Source organism: Bubalus bubalis, chromosome 17 (assembly GCF_019923935.1).
Source record: "Bubalus bubalis isolate 160015118507 breed Murrah chromosome 17, NDDB_SH_1, whole genome shotgun sequence".
In the NCBI taxonomy this organism is placed as follows: domain Eukaryota; kingdom Metazoa; phylum Chordata; class Mammalia; order Artiodactyla; family Bovidae; genus Bubalus; species Bubalus bubalis.
The window spans coordinates 65,420,391-65,444,264 of NC_059173.1; the positions used below are offsets into that span (position 1 = coordinate 65,420,391).

At 35.2% G+C, this 23,874-nt stretch overlaps 1 protein-coding gene across 7 annotated transcripts in view; it reads right to left on the minus strand.

Moving 5' to 3' along the window:
* Positions 1 to 23,874, minus strand: part of LRBA (LPS responsive beige-like anchor protein) — a 747,585-nt gene that overhangs the window by 630,644 nt on the left and 93,067 nt on the right. For all 7 annotated transcript variants that reach the window (XM_025267094.3, XM_044930515.2, XM_025267095.3 and 4 more), the window contains 8 exons: positions 19,561 to 19,682; positions 19,349 to 19,475; positions 18,623 to 18,742; positions 16,467 to 16,613; positions 4,348 to 4,545; positions 4,020 to 4,153; positions 2,222 to 2,330; positions 1,782 to 1,934 (listed from right to left, as the gene is read on the minus strand). In XM_025267094.3, coding sequence (XP_025122879.2) covers positions 1,782 to 1,934; positions 2,222 to 2,330; positions 4,020 to 4,153; positions 4,348 to 4,545; positions 16,467 to 16,613; positions 18,623 to 18,742; positions 19,349 to 19,475; positions 19,561 to 19,682 — 1,110 coding nt within the window. The remainder of the gene's footprint in view (positions 1 to 1,781; positions 1,935 to 2,221; positions 2,331 to 4,019; positions 4,154 to 4,347; positions 4,546 to 16,466; positions 16,614 to 18,622; positions 18,743 to 19,348; positions 19,476 to 19,560; positions 19,683 to 23,874) is intronic.

The window sequence follows — 23,874 nt, forward strand, 5'->3', positions numbered from 1 at the left end:
CCTAAACCTAATTTTACATGTTGCATTCTTTTTGTTAAAAAGCTCCTTTCTCCCCCAAATTGTATGACCTTTAGGTCAAACAAACTTTATATCTGCCTTTTGTTATAACTACCTTTATGATAAAATTAGATATAACCCCTCAAGGATACACAAAGCATAAGGCAGAAACAAAACTGAAGTTTAATATTGACAAATCAACTGCAAATTCTAAAAAGGAAATTAAAGAAAATTATTAACAAGGAAAAGGTAAGAAATACAGTGCAATAATACTATGGACTTAAGGAAATGATATAATGAAATTTTTAAAATATTCCCCTACAACTAAGTATCTAATAAGAGGAGGTTTTTTGACCACATCAAAAGAGGCCCAAAGGCTTACAAATGTGCTGCTTAGTTAAGACAAAGAAGTGTTTAGTAAAAAGTTTAAGAAGTAACTTGAAACAATCCTTGAAAAGAAATAAGACTGAGGGTCATAGAAGAGAAAGAGGTCAAATTTGAACCCAGAGATAAAAAGCTACAACCTCCAGCTGCCTCCTTTGATTATTTCCAAATGGCAATCAGAGTCAGCAGCTGTTTTTCTCCTTAACATCTGAAAAGAGCAGCTGAAAATAAGATACTATGACTCCAGAAGAGCAAAACAGTCTGCAGACGTTTTTTTCTGACAACTAAAGTAAGTACGTGTTATTCCAACCTGAACAATGATAAACACTTGCAAGTGAACCAGAAAGGAGAGGGGAAGAGAGGAAATCAAATGTTTAGGATAACTTAATAGAACATTAGGGTTTATGAAAAGTTTTATTTACATATTTTATCACAAATTCGCTTGTTTACTTAATGCAATCGGTTTGCTGTTATAGTACTAAATAAACTACTGTATAAAATATAATTGTTTAATAATTTTAATTAATGTGAAATCAAAATGATTAAATGAGACCAGCACATCATGGAAGCCTTCAAGAAAGGGTGACATTTCAGCTGTTCCTGTAAGAATTAAACTCAGTAGTTCATCATTTTGGTGGAAGGAATATGTATGTATAACACAGAGAAAGGGAGCACAATGAGTATAATTTATATGTATGTATATACATTCATACATACATAAGGACGCATAGATATATACGCAATCCAACTAGGGTTAAGGAAATGTAAATCAAAATCTCTCCCAAATAACATTTTATTTAACAAAGAAAATATATACTATTTCTGTATTTCAAAAAATGCTACTACTGCTTTAGGAAAGGAGGGACAGATGGAGGGAGGGAGGAAATACTGTCTTGCAAAAGTACATTTAGTCAGGTGGGAGGGAGGTTCAAGAGGGAGGGGACACATGTATTTTTGTGCTTTAGCTGCTAAGTCCTATCCAACTGTTTTGTGAGCCCATGGAGTATTTAGCCTGCCAGGTTCCTTGTCCATGGGCTTCCCAGGCAAGAATACTGGAGAGGGTTGCCATTTCTGTCTCCAGGGGATCTTTAGACTCAGGGATTGAACCCACGTCTCCTGCACTGGCAGGCAGGTTCTTCACCACTGACCCACCAGGAAAGCCCTGGATATATATATGTATATATGGCTGATTCACGTACGGCAGAAACCAACACAGCACTGTAAAGCAATTATCCTCAATCATTAATTAAAAATAAAAGTACATTTAGTCAAAAAATGCATTCCACTGAAACCTTACACAACAGCATGTAAAAGGATAAAAGAAAATCCTCTTCATTATCACTCTTCTCAAGTACAAAAATGTAGTGAACATACTAGCACACAATCAATATATGTATTACCTTGGCTGGGGCATGGATCCATAGAGCTGGGTTAAGAAGAATGTGATCACACAATTGCTTGAGTAGGGGCATCCCATTCGGCAGGTTACTCAGGTACTTTGAAAATATGAGGCAGAGTTCAAGTACTGCTCTGCTGACATGGGATTTGGAAGACTGCAGAGGAAGATATTTCAAAGGTCACCATCAACACAAAGCAAGGGAAGTAAGTTAAACGTCAATACCAGAAAAAGTTGGTCCACAAACCATGCTCAAAGTTAAAGATGCTTTGAGATTCAATAAAACAGTGCAGGCAAGGTAAAACAGCAATAGGTTGTTTTAATTTAGGTAACTTTACATTAACCAAAGACACACTTGCCAACAGAATTTCTCAGCTTCTTAGGAGACCAAGTTTCATGGACTACAAATTAAGAACCAAAAATGTAAAGCATTTCATACTTTACCTTTTCAAGACTATATCCTATTACCAAGAAGCCCTTGCAGGCAAGCATCTGCTCCTGCATAGCAATTGAGTTCTTCAACAACTCCATGATAAAAGCCAGCAAAGTTGAACTGGAATAAGGAAAAAAAAAAACACAACAACAGTTTGAAAAAACTATATTCTCTTAAAAAAAAATGGGGGGGAGGCGGTTAGATAGATACAGTCTTTCAATTACCCTTAATAAAAAGTTTCTATTCCAAGGAAACTGATGATGATTTACTAAAACTACCTCCAATATTATTTCAGGACTAAAATTTTAATGTAAGATTAGGACTTATTACTCAAATATTTAGTTCATATTCTTTATCACAAATATATTATTAAATGAATTACTTTTGAAACAATATGACAAACATGCACAAAATAGAGAAAAACTAGCAATGTCCAAAAACAAGTAGTAAAATGGGTAACAGAAGTTTATTACTTTGCCCTAAGAAATGGATGTAACTTAGATAAGTTGGATGTAACTTAGATAAGCTAGAGAGTTAGAGGCCAAACAGATGGAAAAAATATGGAGCAAGCAGACTAGGACAGAAATCCTCAAACTGGCTTAATTTGAACAGAGGATAGATACAGTACGTAAAGGGGAAGATAAATAAAGATGTAAGCAAACTGAAGTATTCAAATAATAATTTAAGTATTTTCCTCATTATCCGAACAGAAAAATCTAAAGTAGTAAGACTACAGTCATGCTTCCAAACCTCATAACTTTTATATACTCAGCATGGACTAGAATAAAGGTCAACTGTTTTGTCCCTCTCAAAAGTTCTGAGAGATTCCCACCAGGAAAGGGAGAACAGCCAACCTCCTTCACAAAAGTACTTCTATTTTTCAACTGTCAGCAATTCTAATAAAGTTGAAAAGTTAAAAAAATAAATAAATAAAATAAAATAAATAACTGAGCTCTGTTACAAAGGTTTCAGACTAGGATGCAAAAAAATTTTATGAAGGAGCAATAGGTCAAGGATAATTTTAATTACTAGCTTTGATACATAATTCCTTTTAAAAATAACTCATTTTCTTGCCTAAAAACAATCTGGACAATGTATTAAAACACTAAACATATACATTGGTAGTAGACTTCAAGTTGCATATAAAAGTAGAAATTAGAGAATTTCAAAAAGGGAGAATACAAAAAGCATTAAAATCACTCAATTAATAATTAAACATAATTATTTTATTATAAATAGTTTCACTAGGATACATAGCCATAAAAAATTCATTTCTACATCCTCTCTGACATTTTAACAACTTGTCCTAGAATTCATGTCTCTTCCCTTTTTTACACTCAACACTAAGAGAGGAGACAAAAGTGCCAAATAAGCAATTTAGTTTTGAAAAAAATAAATCACTTATTATTATGTAACATAATCAAAAATTTTACATTTCAATGTTACCTGCAATAATAATTAAATTCAATATGTTACCTGCAATAATAATTATAAATATGGAAAACTTACCATAAGAAATTACTGCCAAATAACCATTTTAAATATTTTTATTTTAGGCAAAAATACATACATTTCTGATATTATTACCATGTCTAACTTTATTCAAAACATTATTTTTGTAGAGCTCCCTATTTCCTACTGATAAAGAATTTAAATATTATTAGAATTGAATTTGTAGTAACAATTATAACTCACAAATTTATGTTCTTTATTAATCCTACAACAAATTTACAAGATTGAAAAAAAACATTGTGCAGCTCAGTGATGAGAATAATTCACATCAATGAAAGAAAAAACAAAAGGACTCACCATACAGTCAAGTCAATTTCATCAGATAAATATTGCTTATAATCCAACTGCGCAAAAAGTGGGAACAGCACTTGTACTCCTCCAATTGAATGCATGGCACTTTGGATAGAATGTGTTAAAACCGCCCTCACGTCCTTGTAAAATAGAAGACACAGTAAAGATTCCAATGATTCTTTTCCAAAAACTAAATACATTTTATTAAAAATAAAACATAACAGGAACAATAAAATGTTACAGTTCATGTATTTGTAATAGAAGCTACCAAATACACCTCAATAATACATCAAAATTTACCATTAGAAATATTGTTAAACACCATTCCTAGTACCTGGAGCATGAGCGCGTGAGGTGAATGAACGAAAATCGAAGGGTTGTCCTTAGGGGATGATTCGAGACAGAGCTGGGCATCTGTGGCGCGTGGATTGTACGTGAATGCAATGGCACTAGCGAGTTTGCCATCATACAATAAAAGCTTGTGATGCTCAGCAAGGAACAGGTCACTTTCTGCTTTGAATTTAAATGTACCCTAAGAATAAAAAGTAGAACAGTTAAGATACTATGCCACAAAAAGAAAATCTAACTATAAAGCACCACACATATAACAATTCAAGGAGAATATTGACCATTTTCTTAACAATATCAAATAAGAGAAGCCCTGCATGTTTAATTACTTCTAAAGTAATCTGAATTCATTTTAAAGGTATAATGGAAATCAACTTGACATTAAAACTTTTCATTTTAAAAAATGTAAAATGTAATGTCCTACAAAGCATGTTTTGTTTTTTCCCATTTATTTTTGTGTTTTTTGGTTCTCTTCTTTAATTTTGTTAAAAGGAACATTTAAAATAAAATTTACCGTCTTAAATATTTTTCAAGTGTATAGTACAGTGTTGTTAACTATAGTACACTATTGTATAACACATCTCTAGAACTTTTACATCTTGCTAAATTGCAATTCCCATTGAATAGCAACTCACTTCCACTGCCTGCATCCCACTCCCAAACCCCTAGCAATCATATTCTACTTTTCTGGTTCCATGAGCTTGATTACTTTACATAACTCAAACAAGGGAAGTCACAGAGTATTTGTCTTTTTGTGAATGGCATAACATCCTTAAGATTCACCTATGTTGTGGCATGTGTCAGATTTTTTTTTTCTGTTTAAAGTTGAATAATATTCCATTGTAAATACATATATTTTCTTTATTCATTCATCCATAGACAATTAGGTTGCTACAACCTCTTACTTGTTGTGTAAATAATGCTGCAATGAACATGGGTGTGCAAACAGCTCTTTCATATCCCTTCAATTATCTCATATACATTTACAGAAGATTGCTCAGTCAGGGTCTTCCCTGGTGGCTCAATGGTAAAGAATCTGCCTGCCAGTGCAGAAGACTCGGGTTTGGATCCCACACACTACAGAGCAACTAATAAGCCCATTTGCCACAACTACCGAGCCTGTGCCATAGAGCCCGGGAACCACAACTACTGAGCCCATGTCCCACAGCTACGGAAGCCTGCTCACCCTAGAGCCCACGCTTTGCAAACAAGAGAAGTCAGCACACTGCAACCAGAGCGCAAGCCCAGCACTCCACAGCTAGTGAAGACCCAGCACAGTCAAAAATAAATAAATGAATAAAATTTTTTTAAATGATTGCTCAATCATGTGGTAATTAATTGTATTTTTAATTTCTTGAAGAATATAGCTTTCCACAGAGGTTGCACTATTTTACATTCCCATCAGTAGTGCATAAGGAAACCAATTTCTCCACACTTACATTTGTTTAACAATTCTTATCCTAATGGGCGTACGGTGATTATCTATTATGGTTCCAATTTATATTTCTCTGATGATTAGTGATTTTGAGCTTCTTTTCATATGCCTGCTGCCCATTTATATATTTTCTTTGGAAAAAAATGTCTATTTGAGTCATTTGCCCATTTTAAATGAGTTGAGTTTGTTGCTATTGTTAAGTTGTAGGAGTTCATCAAATATTTTGGATATTATTAATCCTTTACCAGACGTATGGTTTGGAATATTTTCTTCCATTCCGTGGGCTGCCTTTTCACACTGCTTCTTGATGCACAAAAAATTTCAATGCACAAAAGATAGTAAGACACATTTGTCTATTTCTGTCTTTCTTGTCTATTTCTTTTTTTTTTTTTTGGTGTTATATCCAAAAAGTTATTGCCAAACTCGATGTCATGAAGCTCTGTGTTGTTTTCATGCAGGAGTTTTATAGTTTAGGCCTTATGTTTACCTTTAATCTATTAATCCTATGGACAGAGAAGCCTGGCAGGCTATAGACCATGGGGTTGCAAGAGTCAGACTTAGCGACTAAACCACCACCACCAATCTATTTTGAGTTAATTTTAATACATGGAAGGTAGGGATCTGCCGGGGTCCAGCCCCAGCTGATCCAGGGTATTCGAAGGAGAGACGGCATAGGCGAGGGTCAGGAAACAACTGCTTAATTAAACGTTAATTAAGGATATAAAGAGTAATAGAATGAGGATAGCTCAGTAGGAAAATTCAGTGGAGAAAAGAGGCTGAGTAGCTTGGTTTACGCGGGGGACCAATAAAACTTCAAGACAAGAAGCTTGCACCACTTACGTAGGCCGCAGGCGTCCTTCCGTTCTCCCGAAGGAGAGGAGACACTGAGGCCTCCCCAGTCGGATCTTAGAAGCCCAGGCATAATTAGTAAGCATGGTGGGTTCCGCGCTCCAGATGGAGACTCAACCAGAGTGAGAGAGAGAGAGACATGGGGAGACCAGTATTTCGAGAAACTGATCCCAATTCTTTATTTTCCATGGTCTACTTTTATACACTGAGATGTTATGCAAAAGTCACGCGGGGTCAGCAGTCCTGACTTTTATCAAAGTCAGGTGCTTCATACAAATGTATACAGAGGTCTTAGGGGTGTTACATCATCTTCTGGCCAGGGGGCCTGCTGACAATTTACGACCCTCTCCTTGTGACAGCGGTCAGTCAACCAGGACACTTATTTCTCCAGGGGTGATTATTCTTAAAACAGACGCCACCCAAATAAAGTTACATTCCTATAGGGTGAGGGTATAGTGGGTTTTAGTTAAGGAAAGAATTTACTTAGCCTAAGGTCTAACGTGATTTATATCAAAGGTTAATACTTATTTCTTCTATATATTCATTAATGTGTGTAAGGGCAGGGGATATGGAGACTTAGCAGTAAACATTGGCTCAACAAATGAAAAAACCCTTCACCAATACAATTTCTAATCAGCCCATTATACTTATACTAATAATTTTCTAACTTTTCTAAAGAACCTGTTTTTAGAAGGTTTAAAGCATCTCGTGCCTCTCACAGTTGGGAGGCTGTGAGCAATCACATGTGGCCGGACAAGCCTGTCAGGCAGGCTAGAGAACCTTCAGAGGAGTTTGTAGGTTAAAACACTCCTATCACTCCCAGGAATTATTATTAACTGGAGCTCTAAGTTAACTCCTTCTCCGAAAGAGGTGGTGGGACAGCCCCCCGTAAAGTCAGAGGTGTAGGTGAGAGCACAAAGTAGTAAAGTAGGCAGGCTCTGGTTATGGGGGTAGATGCTTGAGGATATCCAGGGGGACTCCTGAGGCTCGATCCCGCCTTTGCGTATGTCAAGCCTCCTTCCTCATGACCTTTGCCATGGGCGGAGTGCCTCACGCCGGCCCCCAACAGGGATCCCACTACTTTTTAAAACACCATATGTTTAAAAAAAAAAAAAGTGTTTGAGATTAATCTTTCTCCATTTCAGGGTTTTGTATCCTTATAGATAATCATTTTACCATAAATGAAATTCATTTCTGGACTCTGTTGTGTTCCATTTGTCTATGGACCTCTCTTTATGCAAGTATCAAAATGTTTTGATTACTGTACCTTTATATTATGTTTTGAAATCCTGAATTGTAAGAACTCTTTAAATAACTTATTCTTTTGTAAGATTGCTTTAGCTATTTGGGAACTCTTGAGATTCCATGAGGATTTTACAGTGGTTTTCTATTCCTGCAAAAAATGCCATCTGGATTTCAACAGGAATTGCGCTAAATCTGTAGATCACTTTTGGCAGTACGCATCTTTAACAATATTAAGTCTTTCAATCCAGAACATGGCAGATGAGCCAAAACTTTGTAGCCCAATTTGTTCAATTTTTGAAGTGTTGGGTGTACAACATGCAGTTGGGCATTGTCATGGAAAAGAACTGTGCCCATTCTGTTGACCACTGCTGACTATAAGTGCTGACGTTTTCGGTGCATCTCATTGATATGCTGAGCATACTTCTCAGATGTAATGGTTTCAGCAGGATTCAGAAAGCTGCAGTGGATCAGACAGGCAGCAGACTACCCAGCAATGACCACGACCTTTTTTTGTTGCAAGTTTAACTTTGGGATGTACTATGCAGTTTCTTCTCAATCCAACCACTGAGCTGGTCACTGCCAATTATCAGATAAAATTCACTTTTCATCGCACATTAAAATCCAACAGAAAAATGGTTTGGGAAATTAAGGATCAATTTTCTAAAAACAAACACTGACACAATCTAAATAATTAACTGATTCCTCTGAGTTTACAAAATTAATTTGCAACACAGTACGGAGCAGAAAAAAAGTCCAATTAAAAACAGTAATTTACTCTTTGATCCTGTTCAAAGTACAGTGTGTTAACATAAGCAGACAGAAGCCTTGAAAATAAACAACTAAACAAACATTTTACTTGATATTTTATGTGAAATTTGGGAGTAAATGATTCCTACTAACAAACCTAAACTAAACTAAATCTAAACAAAAGTAATTGTTTGACACATGTCAGGAATAGCTGTTAACTATACGGAAATAATATGCATATGTAAATACTATTTGATTAATTAAAATAAAAACAATGCCCTTTCAAAGGACTTAAAGCAATATGGTGCCTCACCAAACAGTAAGAATATACCAAAAAAAGCACTCCATCTTTTTTTTCTTGGGAACCAACATTTTCCATCTATAACATATTTAACTGCAATCTTTTAAACATTTTTCTGTATCTCTGCTACTTTAAACAAGTTTTGAGAAATGTCTAAAACATGGTTACACAAAGAATAGATTTCAACAGTAATAAGTAAGTTCAGTTCAGTCGCTGCATCGTGTCCTACTCTTTGCAACCCCATGGACTGTAGCAGGCCAGGGTCTCAGGCCCATCACCAGTTCCAGGAGCTTGGACCAAACTCATGTCCATTGAGTCAGTGATGCCATCCAACCATCTCATCCTCTGTCATCCCCTTCTCCTGCCTTCAATCTTTCCCAGCATCAGGGTCTTTTCTAATGACTCAGTTCTTCCCATCAGGTGGCCAAATTACTGGAGCTTCAGCTTCAGCATCAGTCCTTCTAATGAATATTCAGGACTGATTTCCTTTTGGATTGACTGGTTGGATCTCCTTGCAGTCCAAGGGACTCTCAAGAGTCTTCTCCAACAACACAGTTCAAAAGCATCGATTCTTTGGTGCTCAGCTTTCTTTATTTATACATCCATACATGACTACTGGAAAAACCATAGCCTTGACTAGACAGATCTTTGTTGGCAAAGTAATATCTCTGCTTTTTAATATGCTGTCTACATTTGTTATATCTTTTCTTCAAAGGAGCAAGCGTCTTTTAATTTCATGGCTGCAGTCACCATCTGCAGTGATTTTGGAGACCAAAAAAACTAGTATATGCCACTGTTTCCCCATCTATTTGCCATGAAGTAATGGGACCAGATGCCTTGATCTTAGTTTTCTGAATGTTGACCTTTAAGCCAATTTTTTCACTTTCCTCTTTCACATTAATCAAGAGGCTACTCAGTTCCTCTTCACTTTCTGCCATAAGGGTGGTGTCATCTGCACATCTGAGGTTATTGATATTTCTCCTGGCAACCTTGATTCCAGCTTGTGCTTCATCCAGCCTGGCATTTCTCTGCATATAAGTTTAATAAGCAGGGTAACAATATACAGCCTTGATGTACTCCTTTCCCAAATTGGAACTAGTCTGTTATTCCATGTCCTATTCAAACTGTTGCTTCTTGACCTGCATACAGATTTCTCAGGAGGCAGGTCAGGTGGTCTGGTATTCCCATCTCTTTCAGAATTTTCCATAGTTTGTTGTGATGCACACAGTCAAAGGCCTTGGTGTAGTCCATAAAGCAGAAGGAGATGTTTTTCTGGAACTCTCATGCTTTTCCAATGATCCAACAGATGCTCACAATTTTGTCTCTGGTTCCTCTGCTTTTTCTAAATCCAGCTTGAACATGTGGAAGTTCTGGGTTCACATACTGTTGAAGCCTAGCCTGGAAGATTTTGAACATTACTTTGCTAGCATGTGAGATGAGTGCAACTGTGCAGTAGTTAGAACATTCTTTGGCATTGCCTTTCTTTGGCATTGGAATGAAAACTGACCTTTTCCAGTTCTGTGGCCACTGCTGACTTTTCCAAATTTGACTGGCATACTGAGTGCTGGCATATTGAATGCAGCATTTTAACAGCATCATCTTTCAGGATTTGATATAGCTCAACAGGAATTCCATCATCTCCACTAGCTTTGTTCACAGTGATGCTTCCTAAGGCCCACTTGACTTCACATTCCAGGATGTCTGGCTTTAGGTGGGTGATCACACCATCATGGTTATCTGAGTCATTCAGATCTTTTTTGTATAGTTAGTTCTGTGTATTCTTGCCACCTCTTCTTAATATCTTCTGCTTCTGTTAGGTCTATACCATTTCTGTCCTTTGTCGTGCCCATCTTTGCATGAAATGTTCCCTTGGTATCTCTAATTTTCTTGAAGAGATCTCTAGTCTTTCCCATTCTATTGTTTTCCTTGATTTCTTTGCACTGATCACTTAGGAAGGCTTTCTTATCTCTCCTTGCCATTCTTTGGAACTCTGTATTCAGATGGGTATATCTTTCCTCTTCTCCTTTGCCTTTTGCTTCTCTTCTTTTCTCAACTCTTTGTAAAGCCTCCTCAGACAACCATTTTGCCTTTTTGCATTTCTTCTTCTTGGGGATGGTTTTGATCACCCCCTCCTGTACAATAGCACGAACCTCGGTCCATAGTTCTTCAGGCACTCTGTCTATCAGATCTAATCCCTTGAATCTATTTGTCACTTCCACTGTATAATCGTAAGGGATCTGACTTAGGTCACACCTGAATGGTCTAGTGGTTTTCCCTATTTTCTTCAATTTAAGTCTGAGTTTTGCAAGAAGGAGATAGCAGATACAAGTTTTGAAAATAAACACCTAAACAAACATTTTATTTTATAAATTCCACATAAAATATAAAATAAGTAAAGCAAAGAGTAATTCTGTGATCATCAATTTCTCACTTTATATAATCTTTAAGTAGAGTTTTAACAGTATCTGATCATACTAGTAAGGAAACAAATAAGCTGTTAACATAGGATATAACTCAATAAGAATCTGGCATAGGTTATTTAAAATAAGTAGTTATTTCTATACATTTACCACTTAAGGTTCTTTTCTGGGCCTCAGTATTCTGAATGAGAAAATAATCTATAACCAAGTAGGATTTTCCCAGAGATGCAAGGCTTGTTTAAACTTTGAACAAGCATTGCAATGCACTATATTCATAAAAATAAAGAGATTAAGGCTCCAAGCACCATTTATCTCCAATCCTTCCCTGTTACATTAAAATCATGAGGGTCATAGGCTTATAGGTAGAATAACGTCTTCCCCCAGTCTCACCAAAGATGTCCACGTCCTAATCCCTGGAATATGTGAATGGTGGCTCAGGCAGTGAAGAATCTGCCTGCAATGAGGGAGACCTGGGCTCAATCCCTGGGTCGGGAAGATCCCCTGGAGAAGGGAATGGCTATCTACTCCAATATTCTTGCCTGGAGAATTCCATGGACAAAGGAGACTGGCAGGCTACAGTCCATGAGGTCTCAAAGAGTCGGACATGACTAAGCAAGTAATACTAACACATCTGGTGGGCTTAATGCAATTACAAGAGTCCTTTTTTAAAAAGAATACTTTTTTCCTTTTTTTCCTAATATTTATATATTTATCTGGCTGCTCTGAGTCATAGTTGAAGCATGCAGGGTCTTCAACCTTCACTGTGGCATGCAAGATCTTTAGGTTTAGCATGTAAACTCTTAGTTGTGGCATGTAGGATCTAGTTCCCTGACCAGAGATTGAACACCCAGGCCCCCTGCCTTGGGAGCATGGAGTCTTGGCCACTGGACCACCAGAGAAGTCTCTACAAGAATCCTTATTAGAAGGAGGCATGAGGGTCAGAGTCAGAGAAGAAGGTATGACAAAAGCAGAGGCTGCAGTGATGCCACTGCTGGAAAGGAACACACGCCAAGAAATGTGGATGGTGTCTGGAAGCAGAAAAGGCAAGGAACAGACTGTCCCCAGAGGCTCCACAAGGAATGACGTCCTACTGACATCTTGGTGTTAGCCTCATGAGACCCATTTTCAGACTTATGACCTCCAGAGCTATAAGGTAATAAATCTGTTATTTTAAGCCATTAAAATAAATAAATAAATAAAATAAAGGACAAAAATAACATGATCATCTCAGTAAAAGCATAAAGAGCATTTAACAAAATCCAACAGCTCTTCATGATAAAACTCTTCATGATTTAACTTCCTTAAAGAAACAAAGACCATCTACAAAAAACTGACAGCTAACATAAATGATAATGAAAGACTGATGGCTTTATCCCCTAAGATCAGTTAAAAAAAAAAAAAGATGTCTGCTTTCACCACTTATTTTTCTTTTTTAATTTTATTGAGGACACTGAAAAGGAGATCTACCTTCTTAACAGATATTTAGTGGGCAAAATGGTATTGTTATCTATAAACACAATGTTGTACAGCAGATCTCTAGAACTTACTCATCTCGCATAATTAAAATTTTAGAACACTGATAAGCAGTTCCTTTTTTTTCCTTTCCCCAGCCCTTGGTAACCACCATTCTACTTTTTGCTTCTATGAGTTAGTTTTTATCTCATATAATGAAATCATATAGTATTTGTCCTTCTGTGACTGGTTTATCTCATTGGGCATAATTTCCTCAAGATTCTGTACTGAGGTTCTAGCCAGGGCCATTAAGCAAAGAAAAGAAAGAAAAGATGTCCAGATTATAAAGAAAAAACTAAAATGATGGCAGTTTACAAATACATGATCATATATATATATATAAAAAATGAAGCACAAATTCACTTTGATGAAGTTCAATTTGCTAAAAATGTAATACTTTTATATGAAAACTTAGAAGTAAATTGTGCTTCAAAATCATATTTATATAATCTTCTATTAATATATAGAAAATGACAAGAAATATAAACACACACATACAAACTCAGAGCTAATAAACTACTACAGGGAGGTTGTCCTATAGAAGATAAATATATGAAAATCTATTTAGTTACCATACACAACCAACAATCTGAAAACGAAACTAAGAAATAACTCCATTTGATATAGCACATAAAAAAGGAAAATACTCAGTAATGAATTTAACAAAATATACACAAGACATCTTCTCAGAAAACTACAAAAAGAAACTAAAAAAGACCTACATCAATGGAATAAAATCCCATATTCATGGATTGGAAGACTTAATATCCTTAAGATGACAAACCTTTTCAAACTGATTTGTAGATCTGATGCAGTATCTATCAAAATCCCAGCTACAATTTTGTACAAACTGACAAGTATATCTTAAATTCATACAGAAATATAAGATACCAAAAACAGCCAAAACAATCTTGAACAGGAGCAAAATTGGAGAACTCACACTTCCTGATTCTAAAAATGTATTATAAAACCACAGTATTCAAGACTGTGCTACTGCCCTAAGAATAAATATAGTTCGATGAAACAGAATTGAGAGTCCACAAATACTTACATTTATCATCAACTGATTTTTGATGAAGCTATCAAGAAATACAATAAGGAAAGAGTATTCTTTTCAGCAAATGATGCTGAGACATCTAGAAATGCAAATGCAAAGGAATAAAGTTGCTCCAAATACAAAAATTAACTCAAAATGAATCAAAAATTTAAATGTAAGAGCTAAAAATATAATACTTTTATATAAAAACTTAAGAGTAAATCTTCATGAACTTGAATTAGGAAATAGGTTTTCAGATATGACACCAGAGCACAAATAATAAGACAAAATACAGACACAGTGGACTTCATCAAAGTGAAATTGTGCTTCAGAGGAAAACAATGGGGAAGTGGCAAGACAAGCCACAGAATGGGAAACGATATTTGAAAATCACTAATCTGACAATGTATTTGTTTCTAGAATATATTTTTAAAACTCTTAAAACTGAGATTAAGGAAAAGAGGAATGTGGATTCTTGTTCAACGAGTACAGAGTTTCAGTTTACAGACTGAAGAGTTCTGCAGCTAGGTTGCACAATGTAAAAATACTTAACACTACTGCCTAAGACAGTTCAAGTGGTAAGTTTTATGTGTATTTTATCACAATTAAATGTTTTTTTAAAAACCTCTTAAAACTTGACAAATAAAAAGGCAGCTCAGTTTTTAAAAGGGCAAGGGATGTGAATAAACATTTCTCAAAATAAGACATATAATAGCATATAAGCACACAAAAAATACATTCAACATCATTAGTCATGAGGAAAAGGCAAATCAAAACCAAACCACAATGGGATAGCATTTCAAACTCACTAAAATGGCTATAAAAGTCAGATAATAACAGTTATTGGAGAGAATATGAAGATATCAAAATCCTCATACATAGCTGAGAGAATGTAAAATTACGTGGCCATGTTGGAAAGCAATCTAAAAGTTTCTCAAATAGTTAAATGTAGAGTTACCATATCACTACCAATTTCACTCTAGGTCCAAACCCAAGAAAAATAAAAACACGTGTGCACATAAAAGCTCATACAGAAGGGTTCATTACAGCATTATTCATAACAGTCAAAAGATGGACACAGCCCAATGTCCATCAACTGGCAAATGGATAAACAAAATGTGATATACCCACACAATATTACTTATGGGAAAAAGGAATGAAATATTAATGCATCCTACAACATGGGTTGACCTCCCAGACCTGTCTCTTCTAGGTTTCTCTCCTCTTCTCTTTATTCCCCTCATGATGTCTTTTATCTTTCACTCTCTTCCCTTCCTACTCTGCAGAGCAATTTAAGTATATCCAAGATGGGGAAAGAAAAAGACCAACATGTCACTGATATCTACCCTTATAAGAAGATGGAAAGACATAAAGGGATTTGTTTTTGATAAAAAAAAAATTTACTCACAAAGCCACTCATTGGGAAAAAAAAAAAAGCAAAATATATAAAAATGGAAAGAACATTAAAAAAAAAAAAAAAACAGCCAATAAACAAATAGTAGAAAAAAGTAGTGAAACACTAAATCATAGACCTGACAAAACATGGTCCACTGGAGAAGGGAATGGCAAACCACTTCAGTATTCTTGCCTTGAGAACGTCAGGAACTGTATGAAAAGGCAAAAAGATATGACACTGAAAGATGAACTCCCAAGGTCTGTTGGCACCCAATATGCTGCTGGAGAAGAGTGGAGAAATAACTCCAGAAAAAATGAAGAGATGGAGCCAAAGTGAAAACAATGCCCAGTTGTGGATGTGACTGGTGATGGAAGTAAAATCTGATACTGTAAAGAGCAATACTGCATAGGAACCTGGACTATTAGGTCCATGAATCAAGGGAAATTGGAAGTGGTCAAACAGGAGATGGCAAGAGTGAACATTGACATTTTAGCAATCAGTGAACTAAAATGGACGGAAGTGGGCAAATTTAATTCAGATGACCATTATATCTACTACTGTGGGGAAAAATCCCTTAGAAGAAATGAAGTAGCCCTCACAGTCAACAAGAGTCCAAAATGCAGTACTTCGGTGCAATCTCAAAAATGACAATGATCTCTGTTCATTTCCAAAGCAAACCATTCATTATCACAGTAATTCAAGTCTATGCCCCAACCAGTAATGTTGAAGAAGCTGAACAGTTCTACAAGACCTACAAGACCTTCTAGAACTAACACCCAGAGAAGATGTCCTTTTCATCATAGAAGACTGGAATGCAAAAGTAGGAAGTCAAGAGATACCTGAAGTAACAGGCAAATTTGGCCTTGCTTTTTATCACAGCAACTATTAAAAACTTAGCTATTCAAAAATAAGGTAACAACAAAAGAAATGCAGCATAAGTTGAAACTGAGCTAGTAGTTTGCACAGTGCCCCATATATAGTAAGTATACTATGCTTCCCGTAAAACTTTAAAATGTGCTTTGGACTCCTGAGATTTCCTTAAGGTACCCTTGGTTAGTCTCACATGCAGTTTATTAACCCTAGTTATAAGCTGCCACATGCATCACCCATCTATAAATCAAGCTCAACTAACACTGATTAAGCAGTGACCATCAAGTAAAGTACCTTGTATCCCAGGCCCAACTGATAAATAGCAAAAATCTGAGCGGCATTAAGGGCTTCACTGAAAAGGTAAACCGCAGTCATCTGACCACAGAATACTCTGTTAGCATCTGCTGTTTCTGATGAGCCCAGGAAACACTTGTCAAAGGTCTGTGAAAGAAAACAGAAAATTTTATTAGAGAAAAAACAAAAAAAATGTCTCCTCCAGAATTAATAACAACCTACATTGGTATAAATATTTTGTCCTTTCTAAAATATAATCTGATTAGATTAAAATTTCATTTAGCATTTCACTTCATTCACTCCCATTTGGTATAGAGATCAGGAAAGACATCACAGAAAAACATACAAGTTCTCCAAAGTACAATAAACAGAACTTGATGACAAAATGAACGTAGGAAATGGAGTCAGAAAAATCATTATGGACTCTGTAGGTCCATACTTGGGCAACAAAAGAAGGAGACAGAAGAGCAGGCTTTGGAGCAACGAGCAAAATCATGAGTCAACTTCAAGCCATGTAATGAATGTGTCTTTTCTGTAAAGTAATATCAGTGAAGAAGGAACTGCCAACAGGGTTCTCTATGGTTAGAAGCTAAGACTGTAAAGATGGTTTCTGTAGATATTAAGATACAAATAATAGGTTAAGTCATGGGAGTAGATGCAATCTCACAAAAGGAATGTGTAAATTCAGAAAAATAGGTGTTGTATGCTTTTCTTATTTACATAGAAAACCTCTTTTAGTAACACCCAGGTAGCAGGGATCACACATAAATTTACACCTATACAGCAAGAAGGAAAAGAAATGCTTGATATCTATTTAAAAGTATTTTATACCATGGAACTATCAGGAAGGCTGCTGAAAAATGTGTATGTTGACATTAAGGAATATAAAAAATTTTTAACACTTGGATTATGAAGACAAACCACCTAGGTCAAATAACTGATTCCCATGCTGCTGATTTTGGCAAACTCCTTAACCTCTCTGTGCTCAGTTTCACCTGTAAAGATTACAACAGTACTTATCCTGCAAGGTTACAGAAAGTAAAAGTATTTGTTACAATGCCTGCGATGCTCAGCAAAGATTAATTTAAGGAAAAAAAAAAAAACAGGTTGAAAGGCAATATACATATTTGATCTCTAATTTAAAAAAAAATTAACAGTTAACATTTATGGAGCACTTATTCTATATAAGTCACTCTTCTAATGGATTTCTGAACAGTAGCTCATTTAATCAACATTCTGAGATAGGTACTATTTTACACCCTTTTAGGTGGAGCAAAGGGCTTCGCACAGAGCACAGCAATACAGAATCACCTGCAACACAGGAGTTGCAGGAGACATGGGTTCAATCCCTGGGTTGGGAAGATCCCCTAGAGTAGGAAATGGCAACCCATTCCAATACGCTTGCCTGGAAAATTCCATGGACAGAGTAGCCTATGCAGTTCAGGGGGTCGCAAAAAATCAGAAAGAACTGAGTGAGTGAGCACACTCACTCAAGAGAGAAACCTTACACCTAATAAATTAAGTAAAGTCATATAGTCAGGAAGGGACTCAAACCTAAGTCTAACAATCAAAGCTCTTAAGGTTAGCATTTCAAAATATGTAAATATGTATAGATTAGGATAATAGGAGTTAAGAGTGAATGGGTGTTGCAAGTTTGTATTCATTTTCCTGATCAATAATTTTTCAAGGTTTCTATTAAAAATGTAATGTGGGAGGGAGGGAGAACATTTTGAATATAATGCTAACTTATGGATCTCTTATTGAACCTTGAAAATATTATAAAAAAGTTATATATAGCAGCTATGAATTATATGGAAAATTTATAAGCCTATTTCACCTAACTCATTCATAAAAATGATCAGAACCCTGCAGTAAAACTCTGAGGTTTAATTTGATCAATGGACCGATGACACAAACACTTTCAAGATATACTCACTGCTACCTATGAATCATTGTCTCTACTCTATCCAGAACAATTTTATAACAAGGACTGAGTAATATCTTATGTGACATATTAGCACATTTCCACTCTCTTAATATACTACATGTTAGCCAAACTACAATTATAAAAAATCCACCACTGTAGTGTTCTAAAATTTATATTCAATATAAAATATATTTTTCTTATTTCAATGTAACTTTCTCAGACTACTTACATCACTCGTGTTGACAAACCATGTTATCTCTCCATAGGAAGCAAGCTCACCATTCACATAACATCGAAGCTCACTGTTCTTCCACCGGTTATAAATGTGCACTACAGTTACCATATACCACTGGATAAGCAAAACAGTTTAAAAAAAAAAAAAAGATAATGATTTTTTCAATAATTCAACCACATTGATAAAAACAAGCAAAAATCAAATGCTAAATTACAGTGAAATCTAAAACTAAAATAAGACTGCTTTTATCAAATTCAATATTCTACCCCTGGAACAATGTTGATTCAAGGGAACTCTCTCAACAAATAATAGCTTACCCATGAAATTATTTTTCTAACTTTTCACTATGAAAATTTTTCAAAGGTAAAAAGCTTAATGGAAACTCTCTCACCATCCCACAACTGTCAACATTTTGTCATATCTGTTTTATCTATTTACTGATCTACATACAGATGTTCATTTTGTTAATAAACCATTCAGCAATTTCTAAATTTTAAGGTAGAAAAGCAAATACATATATTTTCACTTGTATTTCCCTTAAAGTCAAGAAACAGCTAAATATTCACTCTTTTCATTGTCCAAATCGGAGAGGTTAATAACTGTCCAGCAATTTGCACTTCGTTTTCTGAACCAGCCTCAGAACAGAATTATGATTTACCACAGCATTCTGAAGGTTAGAACAGTTTGGTAACATAAGTATGACTCAGTAAGATCACATACCTTTTGCGGCTTGAAATCAAATTTCACACAGTGTTGAAAGCCTTTTCCTTTTGACTTTATTGATGTTATAATTAAACATCCCCCAACAAAGTGAGCAGAATAACCAAGACCTTTACTGGTTCTGAAACTATAAAAAATAAGTTTTCATTTCATCTCCAAATATTCTCATTTTTCAAAATAAAGTAACAACACTAAGTTACAGAAATACATACCAATACAAATATGGTTTATCTTTATCCACATTGATGTTATTTACAGGATCCATTCTAAGCCAGGTATGAAATGTAAAACCATTCTGGTATGGCCATTTGGCTATAGGAGGTAATGCAATAGCCTAAAGGGAAAAAAATTTGAGTAACTGACTCACAATGAAAAATGCTGTTACTGAAATCATGAAAATGAGACCTTACATGCTACATATATTTCTGCTATATATTAGTCTATATACAAAGGTAGTCTCTTTATCTGAAAGATTTTCACTAACTTCTAAATTATTCAAAATACATATTAATGATGTTAATTTAGTTAAACAGAAACATTCCAAGTGATCTGCTTGACACACTAATCTTACTGCTTCATTTCTTACAATGAACACATGCAAAGAGATTCCAATTAAAAGAGACAGGTAGTGATAGCAACGGAAATTTGTTGCTGAAATGTTAAATACGGTAATAAAGAAAGATGGAAAAGGAAAGAAAACAGTTAAGGCAAAAGCCTAGAATGTAATTTTTTAACAGAAATTACAAAGCTGAAGAGGATTCATTCATAACATTTTTTATAACTTTTTAACGTTATATTCATAAGTCACTGTATAGGTAATTTTACCACTTGGCTTAAATTTTTATTTAAAAATAAAATAATGCAAGGACCCTAATGTCTCCAAAACAAACTTGAAAAAGAAAAGTTGGAGGATCCAGATTACCAATTTTTTTAATTTTATTTATTTAATTGGTGGAAAACTGCTTTACAATATTGTGTTGGTTTCTGCTGTCCAACAATGCTAATCAGGCATAACTATAAATATATGCTTCCCTCCTGAGCTTCCCTCCCTCCCCCATGTCACCCCTCTAAGTCATCACAGAGTGCTAGGCTGGTCTCCCTGTGTTATTTAGCAACTTCCCACTAACTACAGTTGTACAATGGAATATTACTCAGCCATAAAGAGGAATGAATTTGAGTCAGTTGTACTGAGGTTAATGAACATAGATCCTATTAAACAGAATAAAGCAAGTCAAAAAGAGGAAAACAAGTATAGTATATTAACATATATACGTGGAATCTAGAAAAATGGTACTGATGAACTTAGCACAGAATGGATTTGTGAACACAGCAGGGGAAGACGAGGGTGGGACTAATTAAGAAAATAGCACTGACTCACATACACTATCATGTGTAAAGTAAATAGTGGGAAGTTGCTAAATGACACAGACTACTGAATTTAAAACCTACAATACAAAGATACAGTACTGAAAGCTGTGGGGTATTGGCATAAAAATAGAGATATAGATCAATGGAGTAGAAGGGAGAGCCATAAACAAGCCCTCATATTTGCGGTCTTGGTTTTTAACAAGAGTATCAAGACAGTTCAATGAACAAATGCACTGAGAAAACTGGTATTTACAAGCAGGAGTATGAAGCTGACCACTTCCTTATATGATACACCAAAAATTAACCCCAAATCAATCCTGTGAAATGTGAAAGCTAAAACGAGAAAACTTTTATAAGGAAAAATAAGAGTAAATCTTCATGACCCTGAGATAGATAAATTCTTCTTAATTATGTACAAGAGAAAAAAATACATGAACTGGACTTCATTAAAATTAAAAACTTTTGTGCTTTAAAAGATACTATCAAGAAAGTGACAGCCCAAAAGAACAGGAGAAAATATTTGAAAATTATTTATCTGATAAGAAGCTTATATCCAGAAGAATATATAAAGGATTGTTACAAATCCAATAATAAATAGACAAATACAGTTTTTAAGCGGGCCAACTATCTGAATGGACACACCTCCAAAGAACATATGCAAATAGCCAATAAGAACATGAAATGATGCTCAGCATCATCAGTCATTAAGGAAATGCAAATCAAAATCACAAGATTTACTTAACACGACTAGGATGGCTATAATCAAAAAGACAGACATTAACAAGTGTTGGTAAGCAAGTGGAGAAACTAGAAACCTCCTAAACTGATGATGAGATTATAAAATAAATATAGTCACTTTGGAAAAACAATATGGGAGTACATCAAATGGTGGAACATAAGACAATATGGCTCAGCAGTTCTACTGCTACGTTTCCAAGAGAAATGAAAACATATGTCCATATAAAAACTTGCAAATAAAAGCCCATAGAGCATTTCCAAAAAGTAGAATGCAAATATCCACTAATTAAAGAATAATTAGGTGGGATGGAGAGGGAGACGGGAGGGAGGTTCAAAAGGGAAGGGATATATGCATACCTATGGCTGACTGATGTTGAGGTTAGACAGAAAACAAAAAAAAAATCTGAAAAGCAATTATCCTTCAACTAAAAAAGTAAATAAAAAAATAATTAAACAAAACGTGGTATATTCTTCTATTAGAATATTAGTCAACAAAAGGAATGAAGCACTGATACATACTACAACATTAATGGATCTTAAAAACAGTAGTGTTAAGTGCAAAAAGCCAATCACAAAATTCCAGACATCATGAATTGCCCAAAATAGACAAATTCAAAGAAACAAAAAGTACAACAGTAGTTGCCTAGGCAAGGGAGTCTGGAGTGAAATGTGCAGTGACTGCTCATGAGAGCAGGGTTTCTTTTGAGGGTAATGAACATGTTTTCCCAGTAGTCATGTATGGATGTGAGAGCTGGACTGTGAAGAAAGCTGAGCGCCAAAGAATTGATGCTTTTGAACTGTGGTGTTGGAGAAGACTCTTGAGAGTCCAGTGGACTGCAAGGAGATACAACCAGTCCATCCTAAAGGAGATCATCAGTCCTGGGTGTTCATTGGAAGGACTGATGCTGAAGCTGAAACTCCAATACTTTGACCACCTCATGCAAAGAGTTGACTCACTGGAAAAGACCCTGATACTGGGAGGGATTGGGGGCAGGAGGAGAAGGGGACGACAGAGGATGAGATGGTTGGATGGCATCACCGACTCGATGGACATGCGTTTGAGTGAACTCCGGGAGTTGGTGATGGACAGGGAGGCCTGGCGTGCTGCAGTCCATGGGGTCGCAAAGAGTCGGACATGACTGAATGACTGAACTGAACTGAAAATTGATTGTAATAATGGCTGCACAAACTGATGAACACAACCATTCACTGTATATACAGTTTAAATGACAGAAATGTATGATATGGGAATTGTAACTCAATAAAGCTGTTAAAAAAAAGATCATACTAAAAGCTTTTCTTTTCTTGTTATAACACTTTACATATGCCTTTAGGTCAACATCATATATACACATATTTTTTATAAGATATTTCATAAAACATGAAAAACATCATAGAGCCAAATTTATCTAATAACAGTATTGAGACTTCAAAAGGCTGATTTAAAATGAATGTTGTATTAAGGGAAAAAAAATACATACTCTTTGTATAAATATGTTCTCTCTCAATCAAACATGAGAGTAGAGGATGTGAAAGCTTGGTAAAAATAATTTACCCATGAATAACTTCCCTTTAAAAGCTATGTTTAAGGGGGAAAAAAAATGAGTCAATGAATGTATTTAAAACATCTAGTCTCTGAAAGCTCCAAAAGTTGTGTGGTTCAACTGGCTGAATTTCAAGATACATAAAAGAAAATGGAATGGACATGTAATAATCTCAAAGAAATATAAATAATAAAGCTAAAACATGCATAAAAAAAGGTTTCTCTAATAAGAATACTTTTATCTCCTAAGAATACTTTTTTATGCTGGGAGACAAATGATAAACTCAATGCAAAGTGAGCAAACTATTCTGGAAAGCTTCAAATCTAAAATAGTAATTAAGGATAAATTAGAAAGACAAAATAACATGAGCAATAAAATCTTCCAAAGAAAACTGTACAATGTTTGTGAAACACTCAAATATCATAAATGTTCTTTTAAAACACTCTCTTCTTTCTGCAGATATTGCCTGGCTACATAGAGGCCATAAAAGGTAGGATATTATGAGAACAAAAATAAAAAATGAATAAAAGATAACTTCAAAACCTTTGCTTATAACAGGCAAACCAATGTAATAAAGAGGATGCGGAAAAAGCTTCCATAAATAACACATATACATTATATAATGTAATCATATAATATTTTGAAACATTACAGATACTACTGCCATACATTAACTGTCTTATGTGTAAAGTGACTAACAGTTTATAAGAATGCTGAGACTGATACAATATGGAAACTTACAAGTCAGAAAAACTTGCCTAGGAAGTTTCTCAGAGTTACTCTCAACTTACATATCAGGTGCAAAAGAAACAGAACTAAGGAAAAGTAACACTAAAGATAGATAAAAGTGAAAGTGCTATACATAAATTTCTGTTT